This window comes from Salvelinus fontinalis, chromosome 27 (genome assembly GCF_029448725.1).
Source record: "Salvelinus fontinalis isolate EN_2023a chromosome 27, ASM2944872v1, whole genome shotgun sequence".
Taxonomy (NCBI): domain Eukaryota; kingdom Metazoa; phylum Chordata; class Actinopteri; order Salmoniformes; family Salmonidae; genus Salvelinus; species Salvelinus fontinalis.
This window is the reverse complement of record NC_074691.1, coordinates 42209401-42225089: the sequence shown is the minus strand read 5'-3', so window position 1 is coordinate 42225089 and position 15689 is coordinate 42209401. Positions and strand designations below refer to the sequence as shown.

The 15689-nt window shown below is 43.4% G+C and overlaps 1 protein-coding gene across 6 annotated transcripts in view; it reads right to left on the bottom strand.

Moving 5' to 3' along the window:
• The window catches only part of LOC129825591 (runt-related transcription factor 2-like), a 237786-nt gene that overhangs the window by 25919 nt on the left and 196178 nt on the right, over positions 1–15689 (bottom strand). For all 6 annotated transcript variants that reach the window (XM_055885793.1, XM_055885792.1, XM_055885795.1 and 3 more), the window contains one exon: positions 1729–1905. In XM_055885793.1, the coding sequence (XP_055741768.1) occupies positions 1729–1905 (177 nt within the window). The remainder of the gene's footprint in view (positions 1–1728; positions 1906–15689) is intronic.

Here is a 15689-nt window from a genome sequence, read left to right as displayed (position 1 = left end):
AGGTAAAGGACAGGTAGAAGATGTCAGGAATAGGGACAGGTAAAGGACAGGTGTCATATGTCAAGAATAGGGACAGGTAAAGGACAGGTGGGAGATGTCAGGAATAGGGACAGGTTAAGGACAGATGAGAGATGTCAGGAATAGGGACAGGTAAAGGACAGGTGAGAGATGTCGGGAACAGGGACAGGTAAAGGACAGGTGGAAGATGTCAGGAATAGGGACAGGTAAAGGACAGGTGACATATGTCAAGAATAGGGACAGGTAAAGGACAGGTGGGAGATGTCAGGAATAGGGACAGGAAAAGGACAGGTGAGAGATGTCAGGAATAGGGACAGGTAAAGGACAGGGGAAAGATGTCAGGAATAGGGACAGGTAAAGGACAGATGGGAGATGTCAGGAATAGGGACAGGTAAAGGACAGGTGAGAGATGTCAGGAATAGGGACAGGTAAAGGACAGGGGAGAGATGTCAGGAATAGGGACAGGTAAAGGACAGGTGAGATATGTCAGGAATAGGGACAGGTAAAGGACAGGTGAGAGATGTCAGGAATAGGGACAGGTAAAGGACAGGTAGGAGATGTCAGGAACAGGGACAGGTAAAGGACAGGGGAGAGATGTCAGGAATAGGGACAGGTAGGGACAGGTGTTGTAACCATCTAGCTGCTCTGCCAGACAATATAACTGACTGTCCTGTAGCGTGACCTCCGTATGTTGAGGTGTGACATTACAGCTGATGTTAGTGAACCCTGTTTCACGCTGCTCTCAGTTGGTTATACATGTAGATTATAGGTGGAGGGGTAGAGTTATGGGTCTCATCTGGTATCTGTGTCTATGTGTGTCGGGGGTTAGAGATTATGGTCACATTTGGTATCTGTTTTAGTAAGGGTTAGGGGGGCCTGTATTTAAATCTCACCTGGTATGTGACTTAATAAGGGTTAGGGGGGACTGTATTTAAATTCACCTGGTATCTGACTTAATAAGGGTTAGGGGGGACTGTATTTAAATTCACCTGGTATCTGTGTTAATAAGGGTTAGGGGGGCCTGTATTTAAATTCACCTGGTATCTGTGTTAGTAAGGGTTAGGGGGGGCCTGTATTTAAATCTCACCTGGTATGTGACTTAGTAAGGGTTAGGGGGTCTGTATTGAAATTCACCTGGTATCTGTGTTAATAAGGGTTAGGGGGTCTGTATTTAAATCTCACCTGGTATCTGTGTTAATAAGGGTTAGGGGGCCTTTATTTAAATTCACCTGGTATCTGTGTTAATAAGGGTTAGGGGGGCCTGTATTTAAATTCACCTGGTATCTGTGTTAATAATGGTTAGGGGGGACTGTATTTAAATTCACCTGGTATCTGTGTTAATAAGGGTTAGGGGGGCCTGTATTTAAATTCACCTGGTATCTGTGTTAATAAGGGTTAGGGGGGCCTGTATTTAAATTCACCTGGTATCTGTGTTAATAAGGGTTAGGGGGGCCTGTATTTAAATCTCACCTGGTATCTGTGTTAATAAGGGTTAGGGGGGCCTGTATTTAAATTCACCTGGTATCTGTGTTAATAAGGGTTAGGGGGGACTGTATTTAAATTCACCTGGTATCTGTGTTAATAAGGGTTAGGGGGGCCTGTATTTAAATTCACCTGGTATCTGTGTTAATAAGGGTTAGGGGGGCCTGTATTTAAATGCACCTGGTATCTGTGTTAATAAGGGTTAGGGGGGCCTGTATTTAAATTCACCTGGTATCTGTGTCTGTCCTTGCTGGTTGAATGAGTTGTGTCCAGCGTTGAGCGGCTGTTGTTGGGACTGCGTCGGCACGGCAACCCTCATGGTTGTCTGTCTGATCCTCTCCAGCTCACTGAGACGGTCTGAGAACAGCCCTGTTTTAGGAGACTCCTCTAGCTTCTGACGATGTCCTGTACAACAACAACAACGAGAGGGTCTGAGAGAGGAGATACTAGCGCTAGGTTGATCTCCCACAGAACTGACTGTGAGGCTGGGTGGGGATGGAGAGAATAAGAGGAGAGAGGAGAGGAGGGAGAGGCTGGGTGGGGATGGAGAGAATAAGAGGAGAGAGGAGAGGAGGGAGAGGCTGGGTGGAGATGGAGAGAATAAGAGGAGAGAGGAGAGGAGGGAGAGGCTGGGTGGGGATGGAGAGAATAAGAGGAGAGAGGAGAGGAGGGAGAGGCTGGGTGGGGATGGAGAGAATAAGAGGAGAGAGGAGAGGAGGGAGAGGAGGGAGAGGCTGGGTGGGGATGGAGAGAATAAGAGGAGAGAGGAGAGGAGGGAGAGGAGGGAGAGGCTGGGTGGGGATGGAGAGAATAAGATAGGAGATGAGGGAGAGGCTGGGTGGGGATGGAGAGAATAAGAGGAGAGAGGAGAGGAGGGAGACGAGGGAGAGGCTGGGTGGGGATGGAGAGAATAAGAGAGGAGAGAGGAGAGGAGGGAGAGGCTGGGTGGAGATGGAGAGAATAAGAGAGGAGAGAGGAGAGGAGGGAGAGGCTGGGTGGGGATGGAGAGAATAAGAGAGGAGAGAGGAGAGGAGGGAGAGGCTGGGTGGGGATGGAGAGAATAAGAGGAGAGGAGGGAGAGGCTGGGTGAGGATGGATAGAATAAGAGGAGAGAGGAGAGGAGGGAGAGGCTGGGTGGGGATGGAGAGAATAAGAGGAGAGGGGAGAGGAGGGAGAGGCTGGGTGGGGATGGAGAGAATAAGAGAGGAGAGAGGAGAGGAGGGAGAGGCTGGGTGGGGATGGAGAGAATAAGAGAGGAGAGAGGAGAGGAGGGAGAGGCTGGGTGGGGATGGAGAGAATAAGAGGAGAGGAGGGAGAGGCTGGGTGAGGATGGAGAGAATAAGAGGAGAGAGGAGAGGAGGGAGAGGCTGGGTGGAGATGGAGAGAATAAGAGGAGAGAGGAGAGGAGGGAGAGGCTGGGTGGGGATGGAGAGAATAAGAGGAGAGAGGAGAGGAGGGAGAGGCTGGGTGGGGATGGAGAGAATAAGAGGAGAGAGGAGAGGAGGGAGAGGCTGGGTGGGGATGGAGAGAATAAGAGGAGAGAGGAGAGGAGGGAGAGGCTGGGTGGAGATGGAGAGAATAAGAGGAGAGGGTGATTTAAGTGTCAGATCTGAAAGAGAGCCCTACTTGTTAACATTTGATGAGAGTCACCACTGAGTATAGACACGCAGATATATGAGACAAGTAACCCTGAGTGAGTACCTTAGTAGGTACAGGTCTATAGGTATGGCAGATATGAGACAGGTCTATAGGTATGGCAGATATGAGACAGGTCTATAGGTATGGTAGATATGAGACAGGTCTATAGGTATGGTAGATATGAGACAGGTCTACCTCAGTAAGTATAGTAGATATGAGACAGGTCTATAAGTATGGCAGATATGAGACAGGTCTAGATGAGACAGGTCTATAGGTATGGTAGATATGAGACAGGTCTATAGGTATGGTAGATATGAGACAGGTCTATAGGTATGGTAGATATGAGACAGGTCTATAGGTATGGTAGATATGAGACAGGTCTATAGGTATGGTAGATATGAGACAGGTCTATAGGTATGGTAGATATGAGACAGGTCTATAGGTATGTCAGATATGAGACAGGTCTATAGGTATGGTAGATATGAGACAGGTCTATAGGTATGGTAGATATGAGACAGGTCTATAGGTATGGTAGATATGAGACAGGTCTATAGGTATGGTAGATATGAGACAGGTCTATAGGTATGTCAGATATGAGACAGGTCTATAGGTATGGTAGATATGAGACAGGTCTATAGGTATGGTAGATATGAGACAGGTCTATAGGTATGGTAGATATGAGACAGGTCTATAGGTATGGTAGATATGAGACAGGTCTATAGGTATGGCAGATATGAGACAGGTCTAGATGAGACAGGTCTATAGGTATGGCAGATATGAGACAGGTCTATAGGTATGGCAGATATGAGACAGGTCTATAGGTATGGTAGATATGAGACAGGTCTACCTCAGTAAGTATAGTAGATATGAGACAGGTCTACCTCAGTAAGTATAGTACATATGGGACAGGTCTACCTCAGTAAGTATAGTAGATATGGGACAGGTCTACCCCAGTAAGTATAGCAGATATGAGACAGGTCTACCTCAGTAAGTATAGTAGATATGGGACAGGTCTACCTCAGTAAGTATAGCAGATATGGGACAGGTCTACCTCAGTAAGTATAGTAGATATGGGACAGGTCTACCTCAGTAAGTATAGCTGATATGAGACAGGTCTACCCCAGTAAGTATAGCAGATATGAGACAGGTCTACCTCAGTAAGTATAGCAGATATGGGACAGGTCTACCTCAGTAAGTATAGTAGATATGGGACAGGTCTATAGGTATGGTAGATATGAGACAGGTCTATAGGTATGGTAGATATGAGACAGGTCTATAGGTATGGTAGATATAAGACAGGTCTAGATGAGACAGGTCTATAGGTATGGTAGATATGAGACAGGTCTATAGGTATGGTAGATATGAGACAGGTCTATAGGTATGGTAGATATGAGACAGGTCTATAGGTATGGTAGATATGAGACAGGTCTATAGGTATGGTAGATATGAGACAGGTCTATAGGTATGGCAGATATGAGACAGGTCTATAGGTATGGTAGATATGAGACAGGTCTATAGGTATGGTAGATATGAGACAGGTCTATAGGTATGGCAGATATGAGACAGGTCTATAGGTATGGCAGATATGAGACAGGTCTATAGGTATGGTAGATATGAGACAGGTCTATAGGTATGGCAGATATGAGACAGGTCTATAGGTATGGCAGATATGAGACAGGTCTATAGGTATGGCAGATATGAGACAGGTCTAGATGAGACAGGTCTATAGGTATGGCAGATATGAGACAGGTCTATAGGTATGGCAGATATGGGATAGGTCTACCTCAGTAAGTATAGTAAATATGAGACAGGTCTACCTCAGTAAGTATTGTAGATATGAGACAGGTCTACCTCAGTAAGTATAGTAGATATGGGACAGGTCTACCTCAGTAAGTATAGTAGATATGGGACAGGTCTACCTCAGTAAGTATAGTAGATATGGGACAGGTCTACCTCAGTAAGTATAGCAGATATGAGACAGGTCTACCTCAGTAAGTATAGTAGATATGGGACAGGTCTACCTCAGTAAGTATAGTAGATATGAGACAGGTCTACCTCAGTAAGTATAGTAGATATGGGACAGGTCTACCTCAGTAAGTATAGTAGATATGGGACAGGTCTATAGGTATGGTAGATATGAGACAGGTCTACCTCAGTAAGTATAGCAGATATGGGACAGGTCTATAGGTATGGTAGATATGAGACAGGTCTATAGGTATGGCAGATATGGGACAGGTCTACCTCAGTAAGTATAGCAGATATGAGACAGGTCTACCTCAGTAAGTATAGTAGATATGAGACAGGTCTACCTCAGTAAGTATAGCTGATATGGGACAGGTCTACCTCAGTAAGTTTAGTAGATATGAGACAGGTCTACCTCAGTAAGTATGGCAGATATGAGACAGGTCTACCTCAGTAATTATAGCTGATATGAGACAGGTCTACCTCAGTAAGTATAGCAGATATGAGATAGGTCTACCTCAGTAAGTATAGTAGATATGAGACAGGTCTACCTCAGTAAGTATAGCAGATATGGGACAGGTCTACCCCAGTAAGTATAGTAGATATGAGACAGGTCTACCTCAGTAAGTATAGTAGATATGGGACAGGTCTACCTCAGTAAGTATAGCTGATATGAGACAGGTCTACCTCAGTAAGTATAGCAGATATGAAACAGGTCTACCTCAGTAAGTATAGCTGATATGAGACAGGTCTACCTCAGTAAGTATAGTAGATATGGGACAGGTCTACCTCAGTAAGTATAGTAGATATGAGACAGGTCTACCTCAGTAAGTATAGCAGATATGGGACAGGTCTACCTCAGTAAGTATAGCAGATATGGGACAGGTCTACCTCAGTAAGTATAGCAGATATGGGACAGGTCTACCCCAGTAAGTATAGCAGATATGAGACAGGTCTACCTCAGTAAGTATAGTAGATATGAGACAGGTCTACCTCAGTAAGTATAGTAGATATGGGACAGGTCTACCTCAGTAAGTATAGTAGATATGAGACAGGTCTACCTCAGTAAGTATAGCAGATATGGGACAGGTCTACCTCAGTAAGTATAGCAGATATGAGACAGGTCTACCTCAGTAAGTATAGTAGATATGAGACAGGTCTACCTCAGTAAGTATAGCAGATATGAGACAGGTCTACCTCAGTAAGTATAGTAGATATGAGACAGGTCTACCTCAGTAAGTATAGTAGATATGGGACAGGTCTACCTCAGTAAGTATAGTAGATATGGGACAGGTCTACCTCAGTAAGTATAGTAGATATGGGACAGGTCTACCTCAGTAAGTATAGTAGATATGAGACAGGTCTACCCCAGTAAGTATAGCTGATATGGGACTGGTCTACCTCAGTAAGTATAGTAGATATGGGACAGGTCTACCTCAGTAAGTATAGTAGATATGGGACAGGTCTACCTCAGTAAGTATAGTAGATATGGGACAGGTATACCTCAGTAAGTATAGTAGATATGGGACAGGTCTACCTCAGTAAGTATAGTAGATATGGGACAGGTCTACCTCAGTAAGTATAGTAGATATGGGACAGGTATACCTCAGTAAGTATAGTAGATATGGGACAGGTCTACCTCAGTAAGTATAGTAGATATGGGACAGGTCTACCTCAGTAAGTATATCAGATATGAGGCAGGTCTACCCCAGTAAGTATATCAGATATGAGACAGGTCTACCTCAGTAAGTATGGCAGATATGAGACAGACAGACAGACAGACAGGCAGGCAGACAGAGACAGAGACAGAGACAGAGACAGAGACAGACAGACAGACAGACAGACAGACAGAGAGACAGAGAGAGACGGTCTCTGAGACACAAAGGAGCTCTGTTACTATGGAGATCCTTCTCCTACAGAGGAACCCTGACACTATGAGTAGAGAGGCGTGGAGGACATACTGGGGATTCTACTCTGAGACCAGTGTGACACACCCTGATCTGTTTCACCTGTCTTGTGCTGGTCTCCACCCCCCTCCACCAGGTGTCTCCCATCTTCCCCATTATCCCCTGTGTATTTATACCTGCGTTTTCTGTTTGTCTGTTGCCAGTTCATCTTGTCCCGTCAAGTCTTGCCAGCGGTTTTCCTATGTCTGTTTTTTGTTCTAGTCTCGCCGGTTACAACCTTTTGTCTGTCTTGACCCTGAGCCTGCCTGCCGTCTACGTCTGACAGGTATTTACCTGGATTACAAACCCATGCCTGTCCAACTATTTACCTGGATTACAAACCCATGCCTGTCCAACTATTTACCTGGATTACAAACCCATGTCTGTCCAACTATTTACCTGGATTACAAACCCATGTCTGTCCAACAATTTACCTGGATTACAAACCCATGCCTGTACAACTATTTACCTGGATTACAAACCCATGCCCGTCCAACTATTTACCTGGATTACAAACCCATGCCCGTCCAACTATTTACCTGGATTACAAACCCATGTCTGTCCAACTATTTACCTGGATTACAAACCCATGTCCAACTATTTACCTGGATTACAAACCCATGTCTGTCCAACTATTTACCTGGATTACAAACCCATGTCCAACTATTTACCTGGATTACAAACCCATGTCTGTCCAACTATTTACCTGGATTACAAACCCATGTCTGTCCAACTATTTACCTGGATTACAAACCCATGCCTGTCCAACTATTTACCTGGATTTCAAACCCATGTCTGTCCAACTATTTACCTGGATTACAAACCCATGTCTGTCCAACTATTTACCTGGATTACAAACCCATGTCCAACTATTTACCTGGATTACAAACCCATGCCCGTCCAACTATTTACCTGGATTACAAACCCATGTCCAACTATTTACCTGGATTACAAACCCATGCCTGTCCAACTATTTACCTGGATTACAAACCCATGCCTGTCCAACTATTTACCTGGATTACAAACCCATGCCTGTCCAACTATTTACCTGGATTACAAACCCATGTCTGTCCAACTATTTACCTGGATTACAAACCCATGCCTGTCCAACTATTTACCTGGATTACAAACCCATGTCCAACTATTTACCTGGATTACAAACCCATGCCTGTCCAACTATTTACCTGGATTACAAACTCATGCCTGTCCAACTATTTACCTGGATTACAAACCCATGTCCAACTATTTACCTGGATTACAAACCCATGTCCAACTATTTACCTGGATTACAAACCCATGCCTGTCCAACTATTTACCTGAATTACAAACCCATTTCCAACTTTTTGCCTGGATTACAAACCCATGTCCAACTATTTACCTGGATTACAAACCCATGCCTGTCCAACTATTTACCTGGATTACAAACCCATGTCCAACTATTTACCTGGATTACAAACCCATGCCTGTCCAACTATTTACCTGGATTACAAACCCTTGCCCGTCCAACTATTTACCTGGATTACAAACCCATGCCCGTCCAACTATTTACCTGGATTACAAACCCATGTCTGTCCAACTATTTACCTGGATTACAAACCCATGTCCAACTATTTACCTGGATTACAAACCCATGTCTGTCCAACTATTTACCTGGATTACAAACCCATGCCTGTCCAACTATTTACGTGGATTACAAACCCATGTCCAACTATTTACCTGGATTACAAACCCATGCCTGTCCAACTATTTACCTGGATTACAAACTCATGCCTGTCCAACTATTTACCTGGATTACAAACCCATGTCCAACTATTTACCTGGATTACAAACCCATGTCCAACTATTTACCTGGATTACAAACCCATGCCTGTCCAACTATTTACCTGGATTACAAACCCATGTCCAACTATTTACCTGGATTACAAACCCATGCCTGTCCAACTATTTACCTGGATTACAAACCCATGTCTGTCCAACTATTTACCTGGATTACAAACCCATGCCCGTCGAACTATTTACCTGGATTACAAACCCATGCCCGTCCAACTATTTACCTGGATTACAAACCCATGTCCAACAATTTACCTGGATTACAAACCCATGCCTGTACAACTATTTACCTGGATTACAAACCCATGCCCGTCCAACTATTTACCTGGATTACAAACCCATGCCCGTCCAACTATTTACCTGGATTACAAACCCATGTCTGTCCAACTATTTACCTGGATTACAAACCCATGTCCAACTATTTACCTGGATTACAAACCCATGTCTGTCCAACTATTTACCTGGATTACAAACCCATGTCCAACTATTTACCTGGATTACAAACCCATGTCTGTCCAACTATTTACCTGGATTACAAACCCATGCCTGTCCAACTATTTACCTGGATTTCAAACCCATGTCTGTCCAACTATTTACCTGGATTACAAACCCATGTCTGTCCAACTATTTACCTGGATTACAAACCCATGTCCAACTATTTACCTGGATTACAAACCCATGCCCGTCCAACTATTTACCTGGATTACAAACCCATGTCCAACAATTTACCTGGATTACAAACCCATGCCTGTACAACTATTTACCTGGATTACAAACCCATGCCCGTCCAACTATTTACCTGGATTACAAACCCATGCCCGTCCAACTATTTACCTGGATTACAAACCCATGTCTGTCCAACTATTTACCTGGATTACAAACCCATGTCCAACTATTTACCTGGATTACAAACCCATGTCTGTCCAACTATTTACCTGGATTACAAACCCATGTCCAACTATTTACCTGGATTACAAACCCATGTCTGTCCAACTATTTACCTGGATTACAAACCCATGCCTGTCCAACTATTTACCTGGATTTCAAACCCATGTCTGTCCAACTATTTACCTGGATTACAAACCCATGTCTGTCCAACTATTTACCTGGATTACAAACCCATGTCCAACTATTTACCTGGATTACAAACCCATGCCCGTCCAACTATTTACCTGGATTACAAACCCATGTCCAACTATTTACCTGGATTACAAACCCATGCCTGTCCAACTATTTACCTGGATTACAAACCCATGCCTGTCCAACTATTTACCTGGATTACAAACCCATGCCTGTCCAACTATTTACCTGGATTACAAACCCATGTCTGTCCAACTATTTACCTGGATTACAAACCCATGCCTGTCCAACTATTTACCTGGATTACAAACCCATGTCCAACTATTTACCTGGATTACAAACCCATGCCTGTCCAACTATTTACCTGGATTACAAACTCATGCCTGTCCAACTATTTACCTGGATTACAAACCCATGTCCAACTATTTACCTGGATTACAAACCCATGTCCAACTATTTACCTGGATTACAAACCCATGCCTGTCCAACTATTTACCTGAATTACAAACCCATTTCCAACTTTTTGCCTGGATTACAAACCCATGTCCAACTATTTACCTGGATTACAAACCCATGCCTGTCCAACTATTTACCTGGATTACAAACCCATGTCCAACTATTTACCTGGATTACAAACCCATGCCTGTCCAACTATTTACCTGGATTACAAACCCTTGCCCGTCCAACTATTTACCTGGATTACAAACCCATGCCCGTCCAACTATTTACCTGGATTACAAACCCATGTCTGTCCAACTATTTACCTGGATTACAAACCCATGTCCAACTATTTACCTGGATTACAAACCCATGTCTGTCCAACTATTTACCTGGATTACAAACCCATGCCTGTCCAACTATTTACCTGGATTACAAACCCATGTCCAACTATTTACCTGGATTACAAACCCATGCCTGTCCAACTATTTACCTGGATTACAAACTCATGCCTGTCCAACTATTTACCTGGATTACAAACCCATGTCCAACTATTTACCTGGATTACAAACCCATGTCCAACTATTTACCTGGATTACAAACCCATGCCTGTCCAACTATTTACCTGGATTACAAACCCATGTCCAACTATTTGCCTGGATTACAAACCCATGTCCAACTATTTACCTGGATTACAAACCCATGCCTGTCCAACTATTTACCTGGATTACAAACCCATGTCCAACTATTTACCTGGATTACAAACCCATGCCTGTCCAACTATTTACCTGGATTACAAACCCATGCCCGTCCAACTATTTACCTGGATTACAAACCCATGCCCGTCCAACTATTTACCTGGATTACAAACCCATGCCCGTCCAACTATTTACCTGGATTACAAACCCATGTCTGTCCAACTATTTACCTGGATTACAAACCCATGTCCAACTATTTTCCTGGATTACAAACCCATGTCTGTCCAACTATTTACCTGGATTACAAACCCATGTCCAACTATTTACCTGGATTACAAACCCATGTCTGTCCAACTATTTACCTGGATTACAAACCCATGCCTGTCCAACTATTTACCTGGATTACAAACCCATGCCCGTCCAACTATTTACCTGGATTACAAACCCATGTCTGTCCAACTATTTACCTGGATTACAAACCCATGCCTGTCCAACTATTTACCTGGATTACAAACCCATGTCCAACTATTTACCTGGATTACAAACCCATGTCTGTCCAACTATTTACCTGGATTACAAACCCATGCCTGTCCAACTATTTACCTGGATTACAAACCCATGCCCGTCCAACTATTTACCTGGATTACAAACCCATGCCCGTCCAACTATTTACCTGGATTACAAACCCATGCCCGTCCAACTATTTACCTGGATTACAAACCCATGCCTGTCCAACTATTTACCTGGATTACAAACCCATGCCCGCAAAACTATTTACCTGGATTACAAACCACTGCCCGTCCAACTATTTACCTGGATTACAAACCCATGCCCGTCCAACTATTTACCTGGATTACAAACCCATGCCTGTCCAACTATTTACCTGGATTACAAACCCATGCCCGTCCAACTATTTACCTGGATTACAAACCCATGTCCAACTATTTACCTGGATTACAAACCCATGTCTGTCCAAATATTTACCTGGATTACAAACCCATGTCCAACTATTTACCTGGATTACAAACCCATGTCCAACTATTTACCTGGATTACAAACCCATGCCCGTCCAACTATTTACCTGGATTACAAACCCATCCAACTATTTACCTGGATTACAAACCCATGTCCAACTATTTACCTGGATTACAAACCCATGCCTGTCCAGCTATTTACCTGGATTACAAACCCATGCCTGTCCAACTATTTACCTGGATTACAAACCCATGCCTGTCCAACTATTTACCTGGATTACAAAACCCATGCCTGTCCAACTATTTACCTGGATTACAAACCCATGCCTGTCCAACTATTTACCTGGATTACAAACCCATGCCCGTCCAACTATTTACCTGGATTACAAACCCATGCCCGTCCAACTATTTACCTGGATTACAAACCCATGTCTGTCCAACTATTTACCTGGATTACAAACCCATGTCCAACTATTTACCTGGATTACAAACCCATGTCTGTCCAACTATTTACCTGGATTACAAACCCATGTCCAACTATTTACCTGGATTACAAACCCATGCCCGTCCAACTATTTACCTGGATTACAAACCCATGTCTGTCCAACTATTTACCTGGATTACAAACCCATGCCTGTCCAACTATTTACCTGGATTACAAACCCATGTCCAACTATTTACCTGGATTACAAACCCATGTCTGTCCAACTATTTACCTGGATTACAAACCCATGCCTGTCCAACTATTTACCTGGATTACAAACCCATGCCTGTCCAACTATTTACCTGGATTACAAACCCATGCCCGTCCAACTATTTACCTGGATTACAAACCCATGCCCGTCCAACTATTTACCTGGATTACAAACCCATGCCTGTCCAACTATTTACCTGGATTACAAACCCATGTCCAACTATTTACCTGGATTACAAACCCATGTCTGTCCAACTATTTACCTGGATTACAAACCCATGCCTGTCCAACTATTTACCTGGATTACAAACCCATGCCCGTCCAACTATTTACCTGGATTACAAACCCATGCCCGTCCAACTATTTACCTGGATTACAAACCCATGCCCGTCCAACTATTTACCTGGATTACAAACCCATGCCTGTCCAACTATTTACCTGGATTACAAACCCATGCCCGCCCAACTATTTACCTGGATTACAAACCCATGCCCGTCCAACTATTTACCTGGATTACAAACCCATGCCCGTCCAACTATTTACCTGGATTACAAACCCATGTCCAACTATTTACCTGGATTACAAACCCATGTCCAACTATTTACCTGGATTACAAACCCATGCCCGTCCAACTATTTACCTGGATTACAAACCCATGCCCGTCCAACTATTTACCTGGATTACAAACCCATGCCCGTCCAACTATTTACCTGGATTACAAACCCATGCCCGTCCAACTATTTACCTGGTTTACAAACCCATGCCTGTCCAACTATTTACCTGGATTACAAACCCATGCCCGTCCAACTATTTACCTGGATTACAAACCCATGTCCAACTATTTACCTGGATTACAAACCCATGCCCGTCCAACTATTTACCTGGATTACAAACCCATGTCCAACTATTTACCTGGATTACAAACCCATGTCTGTCCAACTATTTACCTGGATTACAAACCCATGCCCGTCGAACTATTTACCTGGATTACAAACCCATGCCCGTCCAACTATTTACCTGGATTACAAACCCATGTCCAACTATTTACCTGGATTACAAACCCATGCCTGTCCAACTATTTACCTGGATTACAAACCCATGCCTGTCCAACTATTTACCTGGATTACAAACCCATGCCTGTCCAACTATTTACCGGGATTACAAACCCATGTCTGTCCAACTATTTACCTGGATTACAAACCCATGCCTGTCCAACTATTTACCTGGATTACAAACCCATGTCCAACTATTTACCTGGATTACAAACCCATGCCTGTCAAACTATTTACCTGGATTACAAACTCATGCCTGTCCAACTATTTACCTGGATTACAAACCCATGTCCAACTATTTACCTGGATTACAAACCCATGTCCAACTATTTACCTGGATTACAAACCCATGCCTGTCCAACTATTTACCTGAATTACAAACCCATTTCCAACTTTTTGCCTGGATTACAAACCCATGTCCAACTATTTACCTGGATTACAAACCCATGCCTGTCCAACTATTTACCTGGATTACAAACCCTTGCCCGTCCAACTATTTACCTGGATTACAAACCCATGCCCGTCCAACTATTTACCTGGATTACAAACCCATGTCTGTCCAACTATTTACCTGGATTACAAACCCATGTCCAACTATTTACCTGGATTACAAACCCATGTCTGTCCAACTATTTACCTGGATTACAAACCCATGCCTGTCCAACTATTTACCTGGATTACAAACCCATGTCCAACTATTTACCTGGATTACAAACCCATGCCTGTCCAACTATTTACCTGGATTACAAACTCATGCCTGTCCAACTATTTACCTGGATTACAAACCCATGTCCAACTATTTACCTGGATTACAAACCCATGTCCAACTATTTACCTGGATTACAAACCCATGCCTGTCCAACTATTTACCTGGATTACAAACCCATGTCCAACTATTTGCCTGGATTACAAACCCATGTCCAACTATTTACCTGGATTACAAACCCATGCCTGTCCAACTATTTACCTGGATTACAAACCCATGTCCAACTATTTACCTGGATTATAAACCCATGCCTGTCCAACTATTTACCTGGATTACAAACCCATGCCCGTCCAACTATTTACCTGGATTACAAACCCATGCCCGTCCAACTATTTACCTGGATTACAAACCCAAGTCTGTCCAACTATTTACCTGGATTACAAACCCATGTCCAACTATTTACCTGGATTACAAACCCATGTCTGTCCAACTATTTACCTGGATTACAAACCCATGTCCAACTATTTACCTGGATTACAAACCCATGCCCGTCCAACTATTTACCTGGATTACAAACCCATGTCTGTCCAACTATTTACCTGGATTACAAACCCATGCCTGTCCAACTATTTACCTGGATTACAAACCCATGTCCAACTATTTGCCTGGATTACAAACCCATGTCCAACTATTTACCTGGATTACAAACCCTTGCCTGTCCAACTATTTACCTGGATTACAAACCCATGTCCAACTATTTACCTGGATTACAAACCCATGCCTGTCCAACTATTTACCTGGATTACAAACCCATGCCTGTCCAACTATTTACCTGGATTACAAACCCATGCCCGTCCAACTATTTACCGGGATTACAAACCCATGTCTGTCCAACTATTTACCTGGATTACAAACCCATGTCCAACTATTTACCTGGATTACAAACCCATGTCTGTCCAACTATTTACCTGGATTACAAACCCATGTCCAACTATTTACCTGGATTACAAACCCATGCCCGTCCAACTATTTACCTGGATTACAAACCCATGTCTGTCCAACTATTTACCTGGATTACAAACCCATGCCTGTCCAACTATTTACCTGGATTACAAACCCATGTCCAACTATTTACCTGGATTACAAACCCATGTCTGTCCAACTATTTACC